The 23,255-nt window shown below is 36.7% G+C and overlaps 2 protein-coding genes across 12 annotated transcripts in view; one reads left to right on the top strand and one right to left on the bottom strand.

The window, feature by feature from the left end:
* The window catches only part of ORC4 (origin recognition complex subunit 4), a 79,849-nt gene extending 72,504 nt beyond the window's left edge, over positions 1 to 7,345 (top strand). For all 10 annotated transcript variants that reach the window (XM_043576642.1, XM_043576646.1, XM_043576651.1 and 7 more), the window contains 4 exons: positions 3,568 to 3,676; positions 4,387 to 4,482; positions 4,566 to 4,633; positions 6,895 to 7,345. In XM_043576642.1, coding sequence (XP_043432577.1) covers positions 3,568 to 3,676; positions 4,387 to 4,482; positions 4,566 to 4,633; positions 6,895 to 7,083 — 462 coding nt within the window. In that variant the 3' untranslated portion in view covers positions 7,084 to 7,345. The remainder of the gene's footprint in view (positions 1 to 3,567; positions 3,677 to 4,386; positions 4,483 to 4,565; positions 4,634 to 6,894) is intronic.
* A 5,765-nt stretch (positions 7,346 to 13,110) lies between these two features.
* Positions 13,111 to 23,255, bottom strand: part of ACVR2A (activin A receptor type 2A) — an 82,888-nt gene continuing 72,743 nt past the window's right edge. For both annotated transcript variants that reach the window (XM_043576641.1, XM_043576640.1), the window contains 4 exons: positions 21,227 to 21,341; positions 18,610 to 18,748; positions 14,882 to 15,012; positions 13,111 to 13,983 (listed from right to left, as the gene is read on the bottom strand). In XM_043576641.1, coding sequence (XP_043432576.1) covers positions 13,789 to 13,983; positions 14,882 to 15,012; positions 18,610 to 18,748; positions 21,227 to 21,341 — 580 coding nt within the window. In that variant the 3' untranslated portion in view covers positions 13,111 to 13,788. The remainder of the gene's footprint in view (positions 13,984 to 14,881; positions 15,013 to 18,609; positions 18,749 to 21,226; positions 21,342 to 23,255) is intronic.

Raw genomic sequence — 23,255 nt, 5'->3', positions numbered from 1 at the left:
ATATGATTACAGTCTGATTAAATTTATTGAGACTTGTTTTCTGGCCTAACATGTAACCTGTCCTAGAGAATGTTCCACGTAGACTTGAGAAGAATGTGTTTGGCGCTGTTTTGGGATGGAATGAGCTGTATATATCTGCTAAATCTACCTGGTCTAGTGTGTTAAGGCCCATGTTTCCTTACTGATTTTGTTTGGATAATCTACCCACTGATGTAAGTGGAGTATTAAATTATAATTAATGTAATTATAAAAAGTATTCTGACACTTTAGAGCCTGGAGCCTGCTTCTGATTCTGTGTCTCCCTCTCTCTGCTCCTCCCCCACTCATGCTCTGTCTCTCTCTCTCCTTCAAAAATAAATACATTAAAAAAAAATTTTTTTTTAAGTATTATGGTGAGTTTCTCCCTTTTTGTGTTAATATTTGCTTTATATATTTAGGTGCTTCTGTGTTGGATGCATATATATTTACAATTGTTATATTTTCTTACTGGATTGATCCCTTTATCATTACATAATGTCCTTTGTGTCTTATCACAGTCTGTGGTTTTTTTTTTGGTTTTTTTTTGATGTCTATTTTGTCTGATAGAACCTTTGCTACCCTCCCTTTTTTTTTTCTTCCCCCCATTTGCGTATCTTTTTCCATCCCTTCACTTTTCAGTCTGTATATATCCTTAGGTCTGAAGTGAGTCTTGTGTAGGCAGCATATAGATGGATCTTGTTTTGTTTTTTTCTTTTAATCATTCAGCAACCTTATTTATGTCTTTTAATTGGAACACTTAGTCCATTGACATTAAAAGTGGTTATTGATAGGTATATACTTATTGCTCTTTTGTTAATTGTTTTCTGGTTGCTTTTGTAGTTCTTCTCTATTCTTCTCTTGCTGTCTTCCCTTGCGATTTGAGGACTTCTTTAGTATAGTGTTTGGATTCGTTTCTTTATTTTTTGTGTATCTGTTTTAAGTTGTTGGGTTTGTGATTGCCATGAGGTGTATTTATATGTATATATGTACACATATACATGTATATATATATACACACACACACATACACATATATATACATATATAAATATAACACTGTATGTTAATCTATTTTAAGTTGGTAGTTGTTTAAATTCAAAAGCATTTTAAAAGCACTGCATGTTAACTCTCCTCCAACTCCTACAGTTTATGTGTTTGGTCTCATATTTTACATCCTTTAATATAAGCCTTAACTAATCATAGATATAGTTGATTGTATTACTTTTGTCTTTTAACCTTCCTTCAAGCTTTATAAGTGATTGCTCTCCTCCCTTTACTATATGTTCACTTTTACCAGTGAATTTTTTTTCCCAAAATTTTTTAAAAATTCCTCTTGAGCTCTTTTCTTTATTGCTTTAAGCAGTGCCTTTAACATTTCTTGTGAGGCTGGTTCAGTGGTGATGAACTCCTTTAACTTTATCTTGGAAATTTTATCTCTTCCTCAATTCAGAATAATAATTTTGTTAGGTAGAATATTCTTTGTTGTAGGTTTATTCCTTTCGGCACTCTGAATATTATGTGTCTTATTGTAGACCTCCTTGGGTTCCATCTTCTTTGGGGCTTTCTGTACTTCTTGGACCTGGATGTCTGTTTCCTTCTCCAGGTTAGGGAAGTTTTCAGCTATGATTTCTTCAAATAAGTTTTCTGCCCACTACTCTCTTTCTTCTCCTTTTGGGACCTCTATAATGTGAATATTAGTATGCTTGGTGTCCTAGTGGTCCCTTAATGTATCCTCATTTTTAAGATTCCTTTTCCTCTTTGCTGTACAGCTTGGGTCCTTTCCATTACCTTGTTTTCTGATTACTGATCCATTCTTCTGCATCTTTTAATTTGTTGATTCCCTCTAGCTTATTTTTCATTTCAGTTATTGTGTTCTTCAGCTCTGATTGGTTCTTTTTTATTGTTCTTATATCTTTGTTGAAGTTCTTGCTGAGTTTGTCCACTCGTCTCCCAAGTTAGGTGATCATCTTTATGACCATTATTCTGAGGTCTTTATCAGGCTGATTGCTTAATTATATACTGTTTTGCTCTTTTTCTGAGGTTCTGTCTTTTTTCATTTGGAACATATTCTTCTGTCTCCTCATTTTGTCTGTATTTGCGTTTGTTTATAGTAGGTAGGTCAGCGACATGTCCTGGTCTTAAAGGTAGTGTGGTCTCATGTAGAAGGCATCCTTGGAGCCCAGAAACACAATCCTTTCTGGTCACTAGAACTGGAGCTTTCAGGGCTGTTTCATGTGGGCTGCTTGCACCCCCCTGTTGTTACTGGGCGCACTTGTCAGGGCTGGCTCCTGGCCCAAATAGCTGCAGCGCCTCACCACAACTACTGCGGGCATACCAGTGTGTGCAGGTGGAGCTGGCCCTCGTGGCTGAGAGAGCAGACTGTAGCTGCTGAGGGTAGGTGGGTGGGGCAGCCCCTGTGTGGCTGGTTGTGAGATCCCACCATGACTCTTCTGTGCTTGCTGGTGGGTGGGGCTGGCTCCCTCTTTCCTTGAGTAGGACTCATTTGGAAGGGATACCTACTAGGTGGGTGATTTGGGTGGGGTTGTTCCACAGGGGAATGCCCTTGGCATGGATAGTGGTGCTAACAAGGTAGATGGATAGTGCCACGGCTGGCTCTTGTAAGTATCTAATGAGCTTAGCTGAAGGAAGACAAGAAAAATAGTTCTGCCAACATTTCCATTCCCAAAGAAAGCTCCTACAGAATCCTGCCCCTCCAGCACATACCTTAAATCGGTTAATGTACCTTCTTGTATGGCCCAGACGATTTTCAGACTGCTCCCTCTGAACAATTGAAATTGCGTATGGGGTCTGTAAGAATGGAGTCTCCATGTCCTGTAGCCCTCTGGCTCTCCCAGAATTAAGCCCCACTGATTTTCAAAGCCAGACATTATGGAAGCTTGTCTTCCTGGTGCAGATACCCAAGGCAGAAGTTGCCCACTGTGGGGCTTGAACCCCTCACTCCTCAGGAAGGACCTCTACACCAGTGACATCCCTCCTGCTTGTGGGGCACTGCACTGGGTATTTGGTTCCTACCCCAACCGCATCTCTGCCTTTATTACCCTTTGCAGTGTGGCTTTTTAAAATATCTTCAGCTGCTAGTTTTCAGGGCATTCACAGAGTTGCTTTATATGTAGTTGCAGCTTTGGTGTGTCCATGGGAGGAGGTGAGCTCAGGTATTCCCCTACTCCATTTTCCCATGAAATCAAAATAACCTTTGAATAGTAATCTTACCTATTTTGGCTCTCTTCCTTGCCTTACTCCTTTTTAAATGCTTCTCTTTTGAGGAATGGTAAATAAGATATGCAAATGGGAAGAGGTATAGAGAACAACAAGAACTTTTTTTTATGCTCTTATAGACTTACATGACATTGGTACTGAAATACTGTATTTTAATAGAGCTAAGCATGAGAATACCTTTCCCAAGCAATTAATACTAACTCTCAGAATAGACTCCAGATTAAGAAATTTTGTTCAGTAATATCTCCAGATATTTTTTTCTGATCCACATTTTCCTAGATGTAAATGTTTTTCTGATCCACATTTTCCTAGATGCTTGCTTTAAATCGCGTAACAACATCACACCCGTTTATGACTGCAGCAGATATGATGGAGGCCCACCAGTTCTGTAGCATGGACTCTAAAGCAAATATCGTACATGGTGAGAAACTTGCTTGATTTGTTTTTTATAAGTTTATATAATGGAATTCTTTCAAAATTATGCTTGACATTGGGTATGATACAGACTATTTATATATCCATACAGCCTTTAACTCAGCCCTGCAAAAGGTATTATCACTCCCATTTAAAGTGAAGGAAACTTGATGCACCTCCCTTGCTACATTGAAAGTCCAGCTAACACTGTATTGCAGGATTCACATTGCATCGAGTACTAGTAAAGAGAGTTGGCTCTTAGCCAGTTTGGATTCACTATCCCTTTTAAGAATCTAATGAATTTTCTTCTGTCTAGAAACAGAAAAGAAACTTTTAGATATAATTTCCAAGAGTTTAGGACTTCTCTCAATATTCAAGGAAGCTGTGTGATTTAAAACATAATAATTGCCATTTCAGTTTATGTTTACTATGGGCTATATGATAAGTGCTTGATGATATTGTCTCTCATCTCTATAAGTTTAAGAAGATCCATAGTTTGCTTATATGAAAGCTAAGCCCAGGAAGGGTGAGTAGCTTGCTTAGGATTGTATAAGTCATTGTGACTGAAACACATTTGAACCTCGGAGAGGTCTTGATCTCCTGCCACCCCTCAAAACAATGTCTTTCACTTTATCATTCTGTTGAGAGGACAGTTATTTCAATCTTCTGGATCAGTGAGAAAACGACAACTCATAATTTGTTTCCCTTTTACTATAGGTCTGTCAGTCTTGGAAATCTGTCTTATAATAGCAATGAAACATTTAAATGACATCTATGAAGAGGAGCCCTTTAATTTTCAAATGGTCTATAATGGTGAGATGAGATGTTGGTAGTTTTTTTGACTCTACTTCACTGCTTATTTGAAGGTGTTAATGTTGTTGTTGCTTTCTGTACAGAGTTTCAGAAGTTTGTTCAAAGGAAGGCCCATTCTGTTTATAATTTTGAGAAACCTGTTGTCATGAAGGTAAGATTTAAGAAGTTCATAGTTATTTTTCTGCTGTCAGGTATATTTTTGTATCATTTGATTGTATATATCATAGTTACTCTCTTATTAATTTGGAAACATTAGGTATTTGCCATATGATTTTTTTTTTTTTTTTTTTTTTTTGCGTAACAGACCAAAATGATCTCAAAATGAAATGTTTGAATTCTGAAGAAAGCAGCCAATGGTTTCCCAGTTTGTGGGAATATACTGCCCTCTACTGTCTGTTTCTAGCACTGCATCTTGCAAAGAACTATATATTGCAGTTCATCAAATGCATCAATAAAACTCTGTCCCTTTACAATCCAAGGGTTGGATTTGTAATCTTAGCAGTAGAAAGACAAAAATGCAGATATTAGCCATTAAGAAACTAAAGGACAAAATTTCATGGGATAGTGAGGACATACAAAGTGTTATTAGGAGTTGGAGTAAGTTTTAAAACTTGAGGAACTTTATTAGAGCATTCCATTGTCCACCAGAAATACATGACTCACAGTGTAATTTTGGATTTTCTAGTAGCGACAAAAATGTTAAAAAGGTGAAATTAATTTTAATTATAAATTTTATTTAACCTAATATATGAAAATATTTTAACCTATTATCAGTGTAGAAGATTATTAATAAACTATTTTTATGTTTTCTTAGGTATTACATTTTAAAAATTTCATGTGTGTTTACACTTAAAACACATCTTAATTCACTAAATATGCATTGGAAATACTTGCTGTTTAGATTGCTTAAAATTTGTAGCTGAAGTAGATTTATATTCTGAAATTGTTCCAAACTTAAAATATTCTAATCAGCTTGACTATCAAATTTTAAATTAAACTTAATTACATGATTTAATTAAAAAAAATTCAAAACCAAGTTCCACAAATAGCACTAGCCCTGTGTGGTTACCTTACTGGACAACGCAGCTCTAAAGGACTTTCTGCGAAAAAGCATTTTTTTTCTCTTTTTTTTAAATGTGTGTGTGTGTGTGTGTGTGTGTGTGTGTGTGTGTATACACATATATATATATATATTTTTTAACATTTATTTATTTTTGAGAGAGATCGTGGGTGAGGGAGGAGGAATAGAGAGAGAGAGGGAGACAGGGAATCCAAAGCAGGCTCCAGGCTCTGAGCTGTCAGCACAGAGCCCTACACGGGGCTTGAACCCACAAACTGTGAGATCATGACCTGAGCCCAAGTCGGACGCTTAGCTGACTGAGCCACCCGGGCACCCCTTGTTTGTTTGTTTTTTTAAAAGCAGTGGACCCGTAAGTCTTTTATCATTCTTAGTGGTCAGAATTTTATTTCTTCTACCAGCTAAAAAATGTGATTACAGAGCATTGCCATTTCTTCAAAACAACAGAAAAAGTGTGTTTAGCCTACCGGAGGTTGGTTTTCCCCCCTTTCTAATGTCCATGTTTGTGTGATAGTTTTCTGTGAGTAGAAAAGGTTACATGAACATTTAAATTCTTACGAGCAATTTTGTAGCTGCTTGTTTCTACATTTTAAATAAAATATTTGCTGCCTAGAAATATTTTAGCTCTCAATTTTATTCAGCCCCAATAATGCCTGCAGCCAATATTTTCTCATTTTCAGAAATGACTGGTGTCTATTTTTCTTTTCATTGGAAGAATTCTTATGATACATAAAGTATATATTTGATATTTTTTCACAATAGAAGAGAAATAGAAAGTTCCAAAATCTTTTTCAATGTATCAGTATTTAATGGTTAGTAGTCATTAATGGTTTCTTTTTCTTCATACACTAATAAAATACCTAAAACAATAATCAGGGTGAGAAAAGACATAATACATGAATGTTAGAGGTGAGATGAAACAGTAGACAACACTATTAGAGGGAAAGGTGGAAGAAAGGGACTTTTTTACAGGTTATGGCATCAGATGTTGGGTTTTTAGAGAGAACTAAAAGCCCTTCCTTTATCTTAAGTACTATTAGGTGTTAGATATCGAATGAGGTTTGGAAGAAAAACCATATTGTGCAGAGTGAATTAGAGTTTGCCCTGTTCACATTCAACAGTGCAGGGACAGAACTGTATATTTGACTCTGCTTCACCTGATACATGGAGTTTTTATGAGGTTGATGAGAGTTGTTTTGAACCCTACTGATTTCTATTAAGTTTTGTTTCCTGGTACTCTGTTCTACAACTGACCACAAACCTAATTGTTTACTGGATTAATGTTGTTATTTTGCTTCCTCTATTCAACTTACACTGTTTCTTTCATCTTTCAGGCTTTTGAACACTTACAACAATTAGAATTAATAAGGCCCATGGAAAGAACTTCAGTAAATACACAGAGAGAGTACCAGCTGATGAAACTACTTTTGGATAATACTCAAATTATGAATGCTTTGCAGAAATACCCCAACTGTCCTACAGATGTTAGGCAGTGGGCAACATCCTCGCTAAGCTGGTTATGAACATAACCAGTGGCTTCACTTATGGAGTTTCAGGCATACTTCTCTAAGGAACTAAAAGCTGTTTTCCTTTAACAAGATATGTTATTACATTTTTTTATATTTATAAAACTGTATTTTTGTATTTATGGGAGACTGTTATACATGTAGGTCTTGGCTGTGTCTTGCCTTTGAATCATGAACAGTTACATGATTTCTAATTCCAGTGGTTTAGATTATATTGTAAGAGTTCAAAGAAATAAATGTGACTGTTTTAGGAAATGAACCATATGCTTATTTAACACTTGTCAAGTATTTATGTGGCATATATATTTGAATAGTTCGTTCCAACCCAGCAGCCAAGTGTTTTTCACAAACCCTAAAGCAGTAAAGAAACAATGGTAAGAGTTGTGGTGTAATGATGAGTAATCTTTTTATCCAATGGGAAGTGCTGCATTGTTTTTCTCTGTCCATGGAATTTTTGGTTTCTGTCCCAGACCCAGGTTTTCTAGCTCAGAATACTGACCAGTTTGGCCATAAGATGGTTCACATGGAAGAGAAAAGAGAAAAGTTTGAACATTTTCTTCCAGGCTTCTCAAAAGTGGTACTTACATCATTTATAGAAGAATGCCTTGTAGAATTTTTTTTACCAGGCATATTCTTGCACCTGTCATAGGCCCAAAGGATCAGAATTTAGAATGTGTCTTTTTAATAGGGACTTTAGGAAATGCCTGGAAAAACATTCTCACAATTAATGGGAAGTGTTTGGCACTATCAGGTAAATATATTTGTATCAAAAATCCCTAAAGCGAATGTGGAGAATGCTTACCTCATAAATTCAGGAGTCCAGGAATTAATACAGGTATATGTTTAAAATGAAATTTAGTAAGTTAGTGACTTCCTTTATTCAAGAATATTTAATTGCCTATTGTTTTCATGGAAGGTTTACAGTAGACAGTCCATATGCTTGTATAGTTCATAAACCTTTTAAAATATCAAACGCCCTATGATATTCCGGTTCTGTTAAGAAAACATGGTAGTGGCAGTGTTCAGAATCACAGAGGTAGAGAATGATGGACAGATCCTGGAATTCAACTCAGGTTTGACTGACACCAAAGCCCTGCCATCAAGAGCTAAAATGCATTAACAAGTTTTGGCACATATTTTTTAAAGTATGCTGTAAGAAATGACTTATCTGGTTTTTAAGAAATAGCAGATGAAGAATGGAATGTAAGATTTCTGTGCATAAAAGTAGCTCTTCAGTTCAACCTATTTTTTTGCAGACATAGCTGGTCCTTCCCTGCCTTCTGTCTTCAGATCACTGTCATTTACTTTTCAGCAGTGTCTCAGTAAAGGTAAGGCTTGCATACTGGTTCTATGCAATAGTCTACGGATTTTTAGGAGATAATTTTGCCAAAATACATAGCATGGTAGCATCACTATTAACTAGAAGCAAGGATTTTTCACTTGAGCTTAAGTTTTCCCTTTAAGAAAAATTTCTGAACTATTTTAGGGAAGTATTATCTGCCTTAAAGGCACTCATTGTGAAAGAAAGCACCTAAAGAACTTGATTTGAAGATTGCAAATTACTAGCTTTTTTAACATGCCACTAAAAGGCTGGAAGCTCTCATCTGCCTTCCTGGATACATAAGACCTACAGAAGCTCCATCAACATCCAGGTATACAGATTATATATTTATATATATATAACATACATATTATACATCATTCTCAGTGAAACAGTTCTTAAAAGCAAATTAGAAAAAAAAAATGTTAGCAAAGGTCATACAAATAAAACATATGCCTATGTTAGAAAGGCATTGAGAGGAGGAGTGTTGATGTTCCCCTTTCTGTATTCCCTAATACAAAGAAGCTAAGATGTACTGGGAAAAACATTAAGGTCCATCTCTTAAATTGCTTAAAACATCATCAATAAAAAAATCTGAAAAGCTTTAGTGAAAAAATTTTTAAGAATATTAACAAATAAGGCTTAAGGATATTTTCTTCACATACTAGAGTCATGTAGCCTTTTAACAGCACAAAAATACATGAGCTCCATGGGTCATCAGATTGGAAAACAGGTGGGGAAGAGTTTTAGAGGCCTCAGTGTAATCCCTCCAGTGCCCTATCCGAAACAGGATCTTATTCAAAACAAAACACCTCTCTAGTTCACGTGCACATGCTTGTGAATGGCTCTGAGGAATTAAAACCTGTTGGTCCAAACTTAGTATATCATAATGCTGTGTATGTTGAGTATATACCATCTATCAACTTTTGAATCAGTTTGGGAGAATACACTGTGGAAAATAATTTCAATCTTTCGGTAGAGATTCAGTGCATATTCCACCATAGTTTGCATTTTCATTTGGTTTAGAAGGCAGTGCAGGTTGTTTCAAACCACCATTACTTAAATGTCCTTTCCTTCACCTTTACCCTCAAAAATACTGAGAACTCATTGGAGTGAACTGTGACACTCAATTTGGTGCTTTCTATTCCCCTTTCCTTTGAAAGCCACAGGATAAACAAAAGCCTTGGTAACAAAAATGTCAAAGCTAGCTTGACAATTACTCTTACTGATTGATTACCCTAAGTGAAAATGCCAGAATTCTTTCATGCAGTAGAATGGATATACCCTTAGGAAGTGTAGTTTATATCTTTGATGATTATTTCCTAAGCCACATTTTTCTGTTTCTGTATAACCAATGCGAGCTAGCCTCTGGTTTCCTAAAACTGGCAGGACCAACACACAAACTTTCATGGGAATGCAGTCTGCTTAGACAATAAAGGAGGGAAATGCCACCCTTGATAAACTTGCCTTCTTTCACCACTATCTCCATTCTTGCATATCTCAAGGTGTGAGCCTCACCATATTACAGAGCTACTTTTCCCCTCTTTAAGAATAATGTAGGGGCGCCTGGGTGGCTCAGTCGGTTAAGCATCTGGCTTCAGCTCAGGTCATGATCTCACAGCTTGTGAGTTTGAGCCCCCCCCCCCCCCCCCCCCCCCCCCCGTTGGGCTCTGCTGATATAGCTCAGAATCTGGAGCAGCTTCAGATTCTGTGTCTCCTTCTCTCTCTGCCCCTCCCCCACGAGCACTCTGTCTCTCTCAAAAACAAAACAAAAAGAATGTATAGCAAAAGGAAAACTGCATAAGCAAATAATACGATATTCATTTTTTTTTTTTTTATTTAACTCGGGGATGGAATGGGGATAGCATACATTTTATTTGTACAATATTTAACAATCACTTATCCAAGGTGGGGTTTTATGGGGCTTTTTTTTTTTTTTTAGCTTTTTGTTAAATACTTGCAGAAAAAAATAGCAAGTACAATTTGACAGTAGTACAACAACCTGTGCCCAAAACACTGACAAGAAATACAGAGTAAAGCTAAAATAATTGCTTACCAATATTTTGAGAGGTAACAAATAGGATATGGATTGAGACTGCATAAAAAATGTACTGCTGGTTGAATATCTGAGGTAAATGATGTTCAATCAAGATGCTACTTGTATCATTTTGCCCATAAATCAGTAAATAATTTTATGCACATTATACCAAATGTTTCTAAAAAGTAATTTTTTAAAAAGGTAAAAAAGAGAAACTGGAAAATATTTGTGGAGAAGCATTTTTTCTAAAATAGTAATCAGTTTAATTCCACTTAAACTATCATCTGGCCAGGGTTTTTTCCCCTACCCACCTGCATTTTACTTAAATGTAGCTGTTACTTAGGGTTGAGGAAAGGAGGAAGAAGAGGTTCTTTTTAAATTTGATGACAGATGATTCTACTTTAAATTCCAAACTCCTTTTGTTTTGTTTTCCTGATTGTATTTTTAAAACATCACCATGAAAGATAGTGCAAGTTCATGGGACCAACAATTGTGAGGCACAGTCTCTGTTCTGGAATTCACAAGGTACCTGTAATAAACATTCAAACGAGAGTCACACTTCACATGCTAAAAACTTCCTAGCATCTAAAATACATACAAGAGCTGTGCAGGGCATAGACTTCGAATAAAGCCAAACACTGGTTAATCCATCAGTCCTAGGGCAGTTGATCATAAAGCATTCCTTACGCGGAGATTTGGGCAAGGTTAAAGAGTGGAAGAGCAGCAGTTCTGATGGGTATCAGAAAGGCAAAATACAAGACGAATCATAAAGAGCACCATACACATGAGGAAAAAAATACTGGGGTCTCAGTTCACCCCAAAACAAAGAAGTCATCGTTTTTCTCATTCTTGGATCTATTTTTCAGTATCCCTAGCTCAAACCTTTTGTAAGCTTGCCCACTCTGCGCTGACTGTAAACCTAACATGAAAATGCCCTGCAAAAGAAAGTTTTAACAAGACTAGGTATCAGGACAGGTAGTCACTGGAACATTCTTATTTTACTGCTTATAAAAAGTGTTTTTCTATTAATATAGTTTTCAAAAGGATACAAGTTTTAAAGTTGGTTAGCTAGAGTTAAGTATAATACCCAGGATTTCTAAAAATGTTTTCTAACATGAAGAGAAAATAACTGATCTTATAAAATTTATCTCAAGTGCTCACATAAGCCAAACATTCATCATAATATTCCTTGTTTTTGTTTTGATTTGATTTTTTTTTTTTTACTCTTAAAAATAGAATTAAATGTTTAGAACAGGTAGAAATTGGTCTTCAGGAGATTGACAGTTTCCATGTTATGAACGTTGTCATTTTCCCATCTTGGTATTTCAAAGTGGAAGTAAAACGAAATCAAGAAATTGAGATGTCAAGTACTTTTTGAAATAAAGAGGTGAAACTCAACATTGAAATGGGAATTCTTAGGAATACAATGAAAACTTGGGTATATATGTGACCCAAGAGCACAAAATTCTGTATGGTGTGTGGCACACAGACAACAATGCTATTACTCTTCTTTCCCTCCCTGCTTAGAGTCTGTTGACCTATGCATTATCTATAAATAATATAATTTATTATTCCCAGAGATTAAGTGCACATTATATGTAAAACGTAGTGTACTGTGTGGTTAAATAGCCATTTGAAGATAATACATTCACAGTGAGCTCCTGATAGTGACATGTAAAAAATTCTTGTATAAAATTAATGTATGGATTTTTAAATGACCTGACAAAAGTACATAGCATAATACTGGCTATTTGTTGGTCAGTAATCTAGAAATTCAGGAAATTAATGTTTTACTTTGGCCTGTATAAATTTGAGGAAGAATCCAATTATATTCTAATGTAATAGTGTTTTGAAAAGCACTTTGGCACCTACCTACCATCAGTTCCATTTTCTTATCAAGGAAACTTCTAAATATCATAGTTGTGAAAGCAATTTATGGGAAGAGGCTAGGTTATATTACCTATACCAACATGGGTTACCTCTAAATGTCATTGCATATTTTAAGTTTGTAAGTTTAACTTGTTATCCCTGATTTTTTTTTTTTAAAGCAGTAACATCTGAAATCTGTGCTTAAAATTTAAAACCTCTATCCTAGGATAATTCTTCATGTATCACAGACATCAAATATTACTCTGACAAGATGGCACCAAGCAGAAATATAGTGATAAAGTTACAAGTCTCAAAGCAGAGAGTGAGGAATTCTGGGTAATGACACTTCCTGAGGTGATCCTTAAACAGTGATAAAGAATGTCCCACACACTGTTTGGTGAAAAGAAATACACTACAATTTTACATATATAAATAGGAAAAAAATCTATTTTAAAAGAATAAAAATGAAGAGCTTTCCAGTGTCACAGCTCACTTTAAAAAATTTAAATCATGCTTTAAATTTTCAAATATTCCCCAAACACAGCACACCTTAAAAAAAAAAAAATACTTAGGTAAGTATGCAATAATTTGGGAACTGGATAGAAGATGAAGCTTTAAAACATGGGAAGAAGGGGGAAATGACATCATTTTTTCATTTCAAAAAACAGCACTTTTTTTTTCCTTAAATTACAAGCTAGCACAAGAAAAGCTAAAACACTGCTTTACAAATGGCCACTTAGTGTTGGCACTAAGCATAGCTTACCTTTTTTTCTTAAATAACACAGTGAATTTGTAATACCTTGTTAGAAAACATGGATCAATTTATTATTCAAATTTTGTTAGTGTTTTCAATTTTTATAATTTAGCAACCGTGGAACTGAGGTATACCTTGTTGAGGGAGGTTAAAGTAATGCTTGGAAGCCTCTTTACTGTACCCCACTTTGATGACTTTGTTTATGTACACAGAACAGCAGCACACTAAACATTCACAAGCTGTGTCATATTGGCATTACAATAGTCATTTATAGAAACACAACAGCAAATGCAATAAAAACAAGTTACCCTTTTTAAAATCTGAAATGAAAAGTTTTTGATTTAAAAAAAAAAAATAGCAGTAGTTCATTTAAGGAATTAGTGTCTTCTGACAGACATTAAGAAATCCAATGTCAGTTTTCAAACACTTGATTAGCCAGGTCCAAAAGACCCTTGATTTGGAGAGGGCCATGTTCTTCATGTACACTTTTTCAAAAGTTTCTTTAGAGTCTGCAACTTTTCTTAGTCTCACGTCCTTCGCGTCTCTGCTGCAGGCAATGCTGTACGTCTCCCAGAGCCACATTTTCAAATGAGGGTCATCTTGACGTGTCCGGGAAACATCCTACGCATTTCTCACAGAAAATAAACTGTAAGCAGTTTCGTTAGCTTAGCAGCTCCAGTTCAGAGTCCTGTTTCTCAGTGTGTACACATGGTGCAACCATCATAGACTAGATTCTTTGGGAGGAAAGTCAACATTTGTCACCATCGTGACCACTGTTACAATGTCCTCTGTAGTAATGATATTTGTAAGTCTTTGCATCTGAGTAATTCTTTCACCTACACATCCAGCTGATAACCTGGCTTCTGCATCGTGATCCCAACATTCTTCTATCGTTTCACAGAGCATTGCCATTCCCTAAAAAGGAAAAAGATACACACAAAATTTGTTTTCTAATAGCAAACAGTAATATTTCCAAAAAGAAATTGCTATTTATGTGAGTCAAAGAAAGTTCAAGATTAGCCAAGTTTGATATTATTTGTCAACATCCACTTATGAATATCTATTATATGCAGGAAACCGAAGAAAAGCATTAAAAAAATCAAACTTCTTAACAATGGAGACTATCACAGCAGGTAATTAGGTATTTTTAATTCAAAAAATCCCTATCCATTGCTTATAAACCAGGTCAATTTGATGCTAACCCTTGAACTGGATTCAAAACTAAGGTGTATTTTTTTAAACCAATTTTTGTTGTTTTCTTAATATCAGCATTTCTGTCTTGTAGTTAAATAGAAAAAAATATTAGAAAAGCATCCTCGAGATACTCTACCTGATTTTATCGACGTTTCCAGTTATATTTGGACCAAAATAACGAGGGCAATACTGTTCCATTCTGCACCTATCTAAGTCTCTAGTTTTAGAGCATTCTTAACCTGAATATATCCCAATCCCAAATCAAAACATGGAGAGCAGAAAACGGCTTCCCTTTTAAATCTAGCATTAGGTGGTGATCATCAAGGTTACCCCAGTATCCACACGCTCAGTGTCAGGTACTCCTTCCCCCTGGGAAGCTTTCCAAATAGGATACAAACTCGTAGGACCACAGCAATGAGAGCCGCCTTAGGCTCTATGACTTTACCGTCTTCCGTCATAGCTCTAAAATTCTCTTGTTTCCAGAACTCTAGATAGAATATCCTGTATGAATATAACCTCCCCAGAAAATCCTCCCAGAAGAAAAGTGTGCAGAGATAGAAATCATTCTCTGAAAAGCATTTTACTGGAATTTCTAATGAAAAGCTACTGTATAACTTACAGCATGTTTCTGCCAATAATCTCTTAAAACAGGCCTCTTTTTTTTATGCACAACAACTTCCTGCATATCTTCAAGAGATGGATGCTGGCCAATTTCCTCCTCAAATGGCAACATGTATTCATCTACAGGTCCTGAAATGTAAAGAAAAAAAGTCATTTTAATTCAAATCTTCCTGACTTCCAAACTGGACCAAATTTTCTGAAACATACTCTGTATCACCTTTTCCCAACTGTTAACATGCTATAATGACAGGAGAGAAACAGACTCAACTACTGCCACAGTTTGACCCAAATGCTAATTTAGGAGAAATCAAAAACTCCATGATTTGGCAAGTAAACCTGCTAAGGATTCCGTAAAGGAGCTTTCTTATCTACCGAATGAGGAATGCCAATCTCCATATGTATATAGGACAAAGGGAACTTCCCCATCAATATTTGCAAATCAAGGCTATAATGTCCCTTTAAGGTACTTCTTACAATTCAAATCAGATGGGTAAACAGTGGCGCTTCCATTTCTGACAATTTGGGGCAATGTCTTCTAACAATCTTTACTCTATGACACACCCTAACCGCCCCTTCCCCCCCCCCCCCGCCCCCCGCCCGCCCACACTCCGCCTGCACAACTATGTACCTGAGAGTCACACCTCTTTGCCCTCAAAAGAGCTGCCAAGAATAGTTTTTAAAAAATCACAAACATACTCTCCAAATAGGGTTCCCAACCAGTCTTCAGAATGTGCCTTCACAGATGATTTATTCAACAAAATAAACGGTTCCTTTTAGGCATACTCAAATAGGAAAATGCAGTTACGAATTAATAATCTTATAAGCACTTATCCTAAATAGGAACTTCACATATGTCATTTACTTACATTTTACCTCTATGCAGTGAAGGGAGCATTACCTCTATTTTACAGATAGGAAAGAAGCTCGGAAAAGTTCATGATTTACACAACAGCATTCAGTGGTGGAGCTGGAATTTGAATCCACCATTTGATGGAGTCATCTCTGCATGACTCCAAAGTCTGTGCTTTCAATCACTGTACTACTGACCTGCCCTTGAAGGAAACCAGTCACTGAAGAGCAATTTCCTATATAGACCTAAACCTTGTAACAGATACTCCTGGAGAGAGACTCCTGGAGAGAAGAAGGCCATCTAACATCTAACTCCACCCTGTCTATATGGAAGACTCCTCCCTCAATGCCTGGATGGCCATGTCTGCTTGAGCGCTTCCAATGCCTCAGAGTATTGGCATTCTAGAGGATCTATTCCGCTCCTGCTACAGTCCACAGGTCAGCAGCACTGGCACCAACTAGTAGCTTGTAAGAAATGTAAATAGCAGGCTCCAGCCCAGACCTACTGAGTCAGAACATGAACTTTACCAGGAGTTCAGTACATATTAAAGTCTGAGAGTTGCTGATTTTAAAGTTTACAGCACTCACTTTAGCAGTGTTCACACCATCCCCTCCTGCCCCATTTCAGACTTAGCCTGAATCTGTAAGTATTTCATAGCACATGCAAAAGCATTTAAGAAGTGTCAGCAGGGGCGCCTGGGTGGCGCAGTCGGTTAAGCGTCCGACTTCAGCCAGGTCACGATCTCGCGGTCCCTGAGTTAGAGCCCCGAGTCAGGCTCTGGGCTGATGGCTCAGAGCCTGGAGCCTGTTTCCAATTCTGTGTCTCCCTCTCTCTCTGCCCCTCCCCCGTTCATGCTCTGTCTCTCTCTGTCCCAAAAATAAATAAACGTTGAAAAAAAAAATTAAAAAAAAAAAGTAGTGTCAGCATCTGCCCTTTTCATTTTTCATAAAAACTTCTCTGATAACCCCTCTACCCGGAAAAAAAGCATTTTTCATTCTTCTAAACTCCCATATCACTCCTTTACATTTCTCAGGTATTATATTCATCCAAAATAACTCACTGGATATGTACGTACTGAGCATGGAGCTGGACCGTTCACACTTACCTTACTCTAGAGTTAATTGTCCAGGGTATATTTTATCCCCGTAATTAGACTGCACATTACTTAAGGGCAGGGCCTTGTACATCCCCCATAACACCATATCTAATGATTTGATTTGGAGTGTTCATATTATTAAAGTTCTTATGAAATATATTTTCCTAGAGTATCTGCCATCCAACCTACTTCTGCTTCTATAAATGCATGTAATAAACATACCTCCTCTTCCACTTTGAGCCAACCTACACTGAACGTTAAAGCTTACTCTTCCTTGCATAGAACTTCTAAGCTAGAATTATATCCAAATTGCTTCAAACTTTCTTAGGTCTGGATCAACTCCCATGCCAAACCCCTGATCTTAAAAGAATGAATGGCTGTCCATTCCTGAGCACTCTACCAAGTTCCCTTTAAAAGCACAGTACCCCAGTGGCACCTGGGTGGCTCAGTCGGTTAAGCATCCAACTTTGGCTCAGGTCATGATCTCAGTCTGTGGGTTTGAGCCCCACGTCAGGCTCTGTGCTGACAGCTCAGCACCTGGAGCCTGCTTTGGATTTTGTGTCTCCCCCTCTCTCTGCCTCTTCCCTGCTCCCACTCTGTCTCTCAAAAATGAATAAACATTTAAAAATAATTAAAAAAAAACAAAACAATGCAGTACCCCAAATCAAATTTCATGTACCACAGGTAGTCTGTCCTACACTGAGAAACCATTAAAGCACTCGGAAAATATTCTTACAAACACAGGTTAAGTTGGTTTAAGTACTCTACAGTTTCTTCTATGGTCTTTCACAATCTGCAGGAAGTTTTTAGGTAATTATAAATTTAAAAAGATCAAGCTAATATACATTTGTCAAGATGTTTGCCTTGTATCTGCACAACCAAAAGAAAGTGCTGTAACACAATTGAAGAGAATAGAGGCCTTATGAGAAGAACTAAGGACTAATTTTCTCACACCAGGAATATAGTATGCAAGTTTATAATCAATCAGTGCAAATATTTATGACTTGAACAAGGATTTAAATAACAAAAACAAAGAATAAGAATCCTTTAGAACCAGTGTGATAGAGAATGCAGCTGGTGTTCACAATAATGTCTACATCAGCTCAGACTTTCAATGCTTTTAGGAGGCAGAATTTAACCTATGGTATATCCAAAGGCATGCTCAATTCTGTCATGGAGGACAGACTGTAAATTCCATCTGGTTAGGTATATTTTGGGCATCATGGGAGTGATGAACAGACTCAGCTGTGAGTGACTTGGGACGGAAAATCCCCCAGCTCTTCTTCATCCATCTCCTCTTGCCATGAAACTTGACTTTGGAACCTGAGGGCAGGCAGGACCTGCAGGACCTACAAAAGTAGCAGCCCTGTCCCTACATCTGGATCAGAGTTTCAAATCTAGGTTTTACCATGTACCACCTTGAAGCTAAAACTGACAATCTGCTTAATTTCTACTTAAAATTTGAGACTCAAATTGTTCACTGGTAAAACTAAGATAGTAACTACCTCCAAAGTCATTTTAGGAAATAAGCTAGACATATGTGAAGTGCCCGGCAAAACACCTGGCAATGGTAAAGATCAATACATATCAATCAATACCTTCCCTCTCCAGCCTGCCCTCATCCCCTGCCTCCTGAATTCTCTTTAAGCTACTGGAGACCTGGAGTCTACCTAAAAAAAAATTCTGTACTTTAACATAATACCTTGAGTGTAATCATCCCTTTTCGTACATGTGTAGTAGGCAGTAGGCATATCTTTTTAGAAAATATTTTTTCCCTTACCATCTGCAGCAGTACAGCGAGAAGCCAGTTCCCACAGGACTAATCCCATGGCGTACATATCTATCCTCAAAAATGCATCCCTTTGGAAGTTTATAGCACCCTCTAATACCTCTGGAGCCATATACCTCCGGGTACCAACCTGAAAAAGATGTTGAAAGCAAACAGTACTTATTCATTAACTTTATGAACTAGTATTTTATGATTCTGTAAAGAGAAACAAAACCAAGCATGGTCTGCTATCAGGTCAGGTTACTAAATTATGACCACCAGACTACAGAGTCCAGCAGAATTTTATTCCGTTTCAAGTAGTAACAGCCAAGACACTGGAAGTGGGAAGTTTCCATCAGTAGGGATTGCTTTAACAGTACCATGCAGCTCTTAAAAAATGTGGGGGTAAACCTGGACTGATAAGGAAAGATTCCCAAAAACACTGTACAGCAAGGAACAAAACAGTATATATGCTAAGATCCTTTCTGGGCATACTTAATAAATACATCAGCAGACATGCTGGGTGTTGGCTTAGAATTTTTCCCCCTTCTGGAAGTAATCACAAAAACAGTGGTGGTTTTGTTGGAGACAAGGACAAGAAAAACTACTTTTCAGTTGTCCTTCTGATTCAAATTCCACATTTGAAATGTGTCTTTAAAAAAAATACTTTTTGAGGGTTTCTCTTTCTCTGTTAAAAAAGAAAAAAAAACTAGTATATAACAAAAAGAATTAGCCAAGTAAAGGATGGATAAACTTTTTAAAGTTCTATTTCTATGAAGTCTATAATATTTATTTATTCATGAATTCTGTCTTGGCATTCTTTATTTATATCTGTCCCTAACAATTTGGTATTTCTTAGTAATGTAACTATGGTTACCAAGCTACTATAGCTTGCTTTGGTTGACAGTATTCATATATGAACGCTTAAAAATTTTATAAGATAGCTGGGTGGATCACAATCTAATTGAGTTTTTGTAGATCTAGGGAGTAGCCCAGATAATGGGTTCCAAAAAGCTCTATCCTTAGGTGACTGATCTCTAGACTAGAAATTAGATGATTATCTGCAAATACACATATAATTGAAGTGTTTAAAAAAAAAAAAAGGAAATAGATCACTAAGACTCCCAAGTTCAGGTTTTTAATTCATTTAATAAGGAGGATGCTTTAGAGAAAGAAAAAAAATAGCAGTTCTGTTTTGCTACTCTGAGTAACTATTTAATTGTACTAGGAGCAAGGATTTCTGAACACCTCCTAAAGATAAATGTATGCCATCCAAAGTAGTTTTCTTATGAAATGACAACTACCTTCAAGCATAAAATGTCCTCTTTTATGAATTAATAAGATAAAAATCTTATTTTTCTCCAGCATTCTTTGCAGTATATAAAATGCACAATAAAGTATATTTTGAAATTTTCTGGTCCATGAAATATAAAGTCAAGGGAACCACTTATGTAATTATTTTTCCTTCTCATGTAAACCAGTTGAGAGGGCAGTAAAAGGTATGAATGGGTCCCAAAATTATTTCATAAAAAAAGGAGGGGAGGGTTATGAGATGCCAGAGGATTAAAGTATTTCCCAATTTCAGTTTTATGATAATCACACCATCAGCTCAGACGTTTGTCCCTAGGCCTCCTGCACAATCTCCCATCTCTGTAATCTACTCCACAAGACTGCCTTCGTTCCAAACACATCTGGTGTCAACTTTTCGAGAACTATGACTGCTGACCACTGCTCTAAACTAGATTCTTATATCATTACTCAATACTGCCAAAATTTGTTATGGCGATGATTCTTTAATAACTATTCTTGGAGGTCAATATACTAGGAAAAATGAAAGCTGAGAATTTGATTACCAAATTATTTCCATGATTTGAAAGATGAAGAGATAATCATACCAACTTGGTAAGGAAATGTCACCTTTCAGGTTAGACTGGTCTTCTTAACAAAAAGGTGATCTTTTGGAGTGAAAGCACCTTTACTAACCTTACAGTTTCTGAGGATAAATGTATGGATAATGTTACTTTCCTATTTGGCTCTCTTAAAGATTCCTGTTGTTGACAGCTCTTTGTACAAGATCCTGACTAGACAGGCTCATTGCACAGGGCTTTATAAGTGCTTTGAACTCTGGAGAGAATTCAGAGAAAAGCTAAGAAGTAATGAAGCACTAAAGACCAAGAAGCAAGAAACTATCATTATTGTCTGGAAAAAAAAAAATCAGATAACAGATAACAGTAGCATGAATAGTGACTGATTATTCTGCCATTCCTCTTAGGATGATGAAGTTAACAAATTAAAACTACTGAGTTAATACTAAGAACTCCCTAAGAATTAGATTTAAATGTGCTGGATTCTAACTTGATTTGTTTTAAAAACAGAATCCCATGACATATGTGTCTAAATTGTTGTATGAATTGATCTAAACCACTGGAGCTCCTAACAGTCTTTCACCACATGAAAATGTCTTCCTCAGCAAATTTAACGTATTACTTTCTTTAAGAGAGTCATTCTGTATTAGATGCTGAAATAATAACCACACAATAATTTTAGAACAATTCAATCCAGATATGCCATTCTAAGAAAATATGGGACAAGATTATTCTTTCTTACAGTTTATAGTTATCATCCTTACCTGTCCATGGGTATCACCAGCAGACTTGCCAGCCTCAAATTTTAACGCCAACCCAAAGTCTGCAATGCAAGCTGTCAGGTTGTTTTTCAACAGCACATTTTTACTTTTGATGTCCCTTGCAAATAAAAAGACAAAGTATTCAAATTAATTTTAAACAAGTTATTTCTTAAAAATTTTCATTGAAAGGGAGAAAGGAGTGTATACTATAGAAGTCTGATACACAGAAAAAAGGAGAGGGAGAAAAAGCTTAAGCAAATTCCCCCTATACCATGAAGTACACAAGTAGAGTGACAAACTCATTTTTCATAACATGGACAGTAAGGAACTTTCTCCATGAAGTAGTTTTTTAAAGAGCTGCTATTCTAAAAATACTGTCTAGGTCATTCCTTCCTACCTACCTACCAAACATAAAATTGTTTTTTGAGGTAATAAGAATATTTCAGAGTTTATAGTTGGAGAAACTCCCACTGAAACTGAAATTTAAGAAACCAAACAAAGAATATTCAAACAAAATGAACTGGCCTATTGGTACAGGCCTACATGTTAGAATGGTCCCTTAGCAGTTCTTATATTCATAAGCTTTGTTGTAGAAAAAAGCATCTCTAAGAATATGTAACATCTCTAAGAATGTGTAACAGAAATTTTTCACTGTAAACATAAACAGCTCCAGCTAGATCCTGGTGTTCTGAAGAGTAACCATTTTAAAACCATCAGGTATCTTCTTCTACACACTAGCTTCAAGGATTCATCCTAGAGATTACTATACTCTAGCTAAATACATCTATGCCATGAGCAGTGGTTAAATTTATGTGCCCAGACACAGAACGAACAGTGGAACACAGGAGGCAACAGGTACATACCCACGAATGCTATAAAAACCAATCAGTTTTCACCTCAGAAGATTTTTTGGAACCTTACTCCCAATAATCTTTGGGGATGCCAAAGAATGAATTCCCTATAGGTCTAGGTGAGGTAAGCAAAAACCCAGGAAGAGACCGACTATATGCAGGAAGGTGAGAAAAAAGGGGAGCTCTTTCTGAGGTGGAAGTTATTCAAGATTTGCAAAATCAGAAGCTATGCTAGAGCTGAATTAAAAGAAATGCCTCCCAGGAACCCAAAACACCCAACTGTTGGCCCTCAGCTAAGTATCTGTTAAATGAATCGGTTCATAACTACTTTTTTTTTTTTTTAATTTTTTTTTTCAACGTTTATTTATTTTGGGGACAGAGAGAGACAGAGCATGAACGGGGGAGGGGCAGAGAGAGAGGGAGACATAGAATCGGAAACAGGCTCCAGGCTCTGAGCCATCAGCCCAGAGCCCGATGCGGGGCTCGAACTCACGGACCGCGAGATCGTGACCTGGCTGAAGTCGGACGCTTACCCGGCTGCGCCACCCAGGCGCCCCCATAACTACTTTTAAAGCAAATCTTTTTTGTTTCATTGAAGTATAGTGGACATGCAACATTACATTAGCTCCAAGCTTACCACACAGTTATTCAGGAAATCTATACATTCTGCTGTGCTCACCACAGTGCAGCTACCATGTGTCACCTACAACACCACTGACTATATTCCCTATGTTGTACCTTTTAACGCCATGACTTATTCCTTCCATAACTGGAAGCTTCTTGCCCATTCCCCTTCACCCATTTTGCCCATACCCCCCATCTCCCCTTCCCTCTAGCAACCATCAGTTTGTTCTCTGTATTTTTGGATCTTTTTCCAAAGCAACTATCTTTAAATTGAATACAAGACAAACTGATCCCATGTTTAAAGGAACTAACATTTTCCCTCTTGAAGGTATGATAATCGTTGGGTCCAACTACTATTGCTTCACTGATGAAGGCAATTGACTAAACCCAGTTATCCAAATGATGCCTCCTTCTACCTCAGCTCAGGTAGTGATCACATAGTCATTACAAACATAAGAAAAAAGGTAACTCAAAGTCTCTCCATAATTATATCTAATAATTATCTTGAAATAAATCATGTTTTGAGGCAAAACAAATTTCTTCCTTTGTGATAGATA

The sequence above is a fragment of the Prionailurus bengalensis genome, chromosome C1 (genome assembly GCF_016509475.1).
Source record: "Prionailurus bengalensis isolate Pbe53 chromosome C1, Fcat_Pben_1.1_paternal_pri, whole genome shotgun sequence".
Classification (NCBI taxonomy): Eukaryota; Metazoa; Chordata; class Mammalia; order Carnivora; family Felidae; genus Prionailurus; species Prionailurus bengalensis.
This window is presented reverse-complemented; position numbering and strand designations above follow the sequence as displayed.